The sequence below is a fragment of the Triticum aestivum genome, chromosome 2B (assembly GCF_018294505.1).
Source record: "Triticum aestivum cultivar Chinese Spring chromosome 2B, IWGSC CS RefSeq v2.1, whole genome shotgun sequence".
Lineage (NCBI taxonomy): Eukaryota > Viridiplantae > Streptophyta > Magnoliopsida > Poales > Poaceae > Triticum > Triticum aestivum.
Window position 1 is genome coordinate 446,984,402 of NC_057798.1, and position 3,957 is coordinate 446,988,358.

Sequence of the window (3,957 nt, forward strand, 5' to 3'; positions counted from 1 at the left end):
TTGGTGGTGCTCCGTGCCGCGCCAGCGCCAGTACCGGAGACGCCGTGCATGCAGGGTGCGCCCCGCAGAATGGTCGGTCGGTGCGGCGCCTTTACGGAGCGGACGACTGTTAGAACGAGGAACGCAGCTGCCCCTGCCCATGCACATGCCCGACAGCACTATAGTACTACTCCCTCCTTTAAGGCCTAATGTGTTTTTTAAGGCTAAGTTTTGATCAAATGTTAGAGTAATAATATATGACATGCAATTTACACAAAGCATACATTCAAACTCGTATGCGAAAGGAGTTTTTAATGATACAATTTTCACATTATGCATGTCATGTATTACTATTTTTTGTCAATAGTTAAAGGCGGTCTTAAAAAACGGATTAGGCCTGGAAGAATGGAGTACTGTGGATCGTGGCTGCCGACGCCGCTCGATGAGCTGGTTTGGTGATGTGTGTGTGCGCGCGCGCCAAATAAGCTCCTTGTTTGCATTGCATGTGCTTGCTTTATCGGCGCTGAATTAACTAGTACGTACCCCGTCCGTCGCTTGGACCCAGATCAATCATGGAGGGCAGTGCTCCGTCAGAGCTACACGAGGGCGGCCACTACTGTGCGCTCTTTCCGTGACCAGCAGGACGAGGCTGCTATCTAGATCCGGTTCTGCAGGGCGCGTCTTGAATTCTTGATCACTCGCTTGGCGTTTTCACAAGATGTGGAGCCGAACGTGATGCCACCGGTAACCTGCCCCTATTTATTGAATTCAGCTGTTATCCGGCCCAGCGAGCTTTGATTCGCGCGTCCCCGTTGCGATCCTTTTTCTTTGGCGGTAGCCGTACGTACGTTGGGATCGCATCACGCAATCTGTTTGTTTGGTCGCCGCTACCAAGCTGTTCGTAGCGGACTTTTGACCGCAATTACCGCTTCTTTGGGTGCTGTAGATTGATCTTTGGGACGGCCCTGCATGGATGGATCGTCGACCGCGAATTATCTCGCCGGTCAGTTGCCCAACGTGCAGTGGCGTCACGTGTCCTCCCACCGGAGTGCCGCTTCAAGTCATGGCTTTTTCCCCAACCGCAAACGCGGACGCGTATAAAACCTCCCTCCCTCCCTCCGTATAGGCCTCCACGCCCACGACCGTCTCCTCATCCGTTTCCCTCTCCTCTCTCTCTTCCTTCGCCAAACCAGAAAGCTAGCACGCCGTAGTGGTTGGCCATGGCCGTGCAGGCGCAAAACCTCTCCCACGCCTTCCCCCACGACCTCCACGCCTACAACAGCGTCAGTGCTCTGGAGGACGAGATGACGGGCGGCTCCCTCTTCTTCCCCGAGAACCTCAAGCGCGGGCCGGAACTGGACGCTGCTGGGAACACGCTGTTCGGCGACGTTCCGCGCGTCGATCCCACTTGGCACGACAATACCACCCGCAGCCACGGTATAGTGCAGAGGAAGCGGGCGCGCGTCGTGCCGGAGGCGCCTTCATACTTGGAGAATCAGCGCGGGCAGGGGCGTGTGCCCGTCGGTGATCTTCTGACCAGGGCGGTGGGCTCCGGCACGGCGTCAACCAGTGGGAGAATGATCAATGCCGCCGGCCCGCCGCCGGACCTGCTCTCGCAGCTGTACCGTCAGGGCATGGAGATCGATGCAGTCCTACGACTCGAGGTATGTACCATCTTGTTCATGCACGCACCGTTTCTCTTTCTATCTTGGTGATTGGGCTCGAGTTCTTGGTTTGATTGCACGGTGTATTGATTCGAGGTGATTCTGATGGACGTTCTGCAGACCGACCGCATGCGCGCGGGGCTGGAGGAGGCGCGGCAGCAGCACGTCACGGCGCTGGTATCGGCGGCGGAGCGTGCTGCGGCGAGGCAGCTGCGTGCCGCGGAGGCCGCGCTGGAGCTGGCGCGCTGCCGCAACGCGAAGCTGTCAGAGAGGCTCACCCAGATTTGCGCCGAGGGTCAGGCGTGGATACGCGTCGCCAAGAGCCACGAGGCAGTCGCTGCGGGCCTCCAAGCTACACTCGACCAGCTTCTGCAATCCCCTTGCGCTGCCGTGGCCGCCACCGGAGCGGATGGAGACGGCGACGCCGAGGACGCGCGGTCCTGCTGTTTCGAGACCCCCGCCGGCGACGACGCTGCGGCATCCAAGGCGTCGGCGGCGGCGTGCAGGGCTTGCGGCGAGGGCGAGTCGTGCGTGTTGCTGCTGCCGTGCAGGCACCTGTGCCTCTGCAGCGCGTGCGACGCCGCCGTGGACACTTGCCCGTTGTGCGCGACCACCAAGAACGCGTCGCTCCATGTCCTGCTCTCGTGATTGAAGGAACCAGTGGCCGCCTCCGAAACGGTTTGCGACAGGAAAGTCAGCAGGCCTCAGCAGGCTTGATCAACTTGCCCATGTTATCAATCTACAGTGGGTTCAGTTTACCGAAGAAGTCGCGGTGCTTCAAGAATTTGGCAGCAGGTCACGTGGAATCTCACCTCTCTATAGAGACCCGCGTCTAAATGTACAAGTGGTTCCTGGAGTTTTGCAGAGCATATTACTTTCAGTAGCTGCATGAATTAGCCAGAAAAACAAACTGTTGTGGGTTTGTTATTTCGGACAAGAATGGCAGGAACTGAATGCAATTTCAAATAGAGCGCCCTAGTTTGCTTTTAGCGTTTTCGTCTTCAAGTAGGATTAGAGTGTATTTTGTTTAGGATTTTGATGACCTGCGAACGTTTGCTGGCACGACATATGGCAAATCGAACGTTTCCATAACAATTTATATTGTCGAGGATAACGATTTTCTTTAGTGAGCAATGACAAATTCGGCTTGTTCTATTCTTTGCTAGGATTTGCCATGCTTGCTCGTCATCCTCGCCGCCAGGGGCGAGCCCACGTTAGCCCAGCAGGTAGCACAGGACACCGGATAAAAATCTCTCTTACCTTATAAATATAGAGCCCATATACAATGGGACACCCCTAAATTTTCTTAAGGACACCCGTACAACCAGGCTCCATCCAACATAGCGCAAGTGCAGCCCAGCCCCAGGCCCCAGCCTAGGATGAAAGCCACGGAGGCCCAGTCCAGCCTTTCCAGGGATGCGAGCAGTACATCGGTCGATCGATCCTGCCTTCGGCCGGCCCTTCGCCTTGCCTGTTCGTCTGCTCGACTGCGCTTCGTGCCCTTCCTGTTTCGCCTCTGTACTCGCCGCCTATCGGCAGATCGCGGCAACTCGCCGAATCAGTGAAGAAAAGAAGTCATAGGTACCCTGCATCAGACCCCCAATTTGATGTGCTTCTGCCTCAGCCTCTATTTATAAATCTTGATCTAATTATTGCTTTGTATCCCTAACCCTCTAGGGAATTAGGGGTACTGGATAATACTAGAGATTTTGACTGTATTGGGTAATTGGACTATTTGAGATAGGTTTGAGATAATTGTGCAACCAGTGGAGACGGCTGGAAGCACCGGCACCATGTCAAGTATGTTTTATATGACAAGTATTAATATTATGTATGTACACATGATTCATAGTTCTTTTCTTTCATGCAAATTTTAATTATCTGAATAAATTACAAATTTCAGGAGAGGCTCAGTTCATGGAAAGGTTTCTAAAAAAGAGGAGAACCTCGGTGCAAGATGAAAATGTTGGTCCGTCACACGAAAATAATCAGAATGATGGCTCGGTCCCGACACAATCGGATAGACAAATTGATGCCTCAACACATGAACAGATTGATGTTCCGACCCCGCCATCATCACATGGACAAAATGATGCCTCCACACATGAACCTAGTTCTGCTAATACTACAAGAAATTCCTTTGAAGTTGAAGAGATCAATTGGGAAGAAGAAATTCAATTTGATCCAGGTAAAAGGAGAAGCATAGATGAGTACCATCCGAATCAGAGAGATATGGTAAGAAGGAAGTATTTGGCCAATGGCCCTTCTCAACCTCGTACTGCAGATTTTGAAGTGACAGAAATATGTGGTAAAG

The 3,957-nt window shown here is 53.3% G+C and overlaps 1 protein-coding gene across 1 annotated transcript; it reads left to right on the forward strand.

Annotated features, from left to right (window-relative positions):
* The first annotated feature begins 773 nt into the window (after positions 1-773).
* On the forward strand, positions 774-2,738 carry LOC123045362 (probable BOI-related E3 ubiquitin-protein ligase 3). The gene is made up of 2 exons (XM_044468390.1): positions 774-1,643; positions 1,764-2,738. The coding sequence occupies exons 1-2, from the start codon at positions 1,200-1,202 to the stop codon at positions 2,289-2,291; spliced, it is 972 nt and encodes a 323-aa protein (XP_044324325.1). The 5' UTR covers positions 774-1,199; the 3' UTR covers positions 2,292-2,738.
* The last annotated feature ends 1,219 nt before the right edge of the window (positions 2,739-3,957 follow it).

Excerpts from the sequence above, each read along its gene's own strand:
- LOC123045362 (XM_044468390.1), top strand. The coding sequence starts at position 1,200 with ATGGCCGTGCAGGCGCAAAACCTCTCCCACGCCTTCCCCCACGACCTC. Across the intron at positions 1,644-1,763 it reads ATGCAGTCCTACGACTCGAG|ACCGACCGCATGCGCGCGGG; the intron begins GTATGTACCATC and ends GACGTTCTGCAG.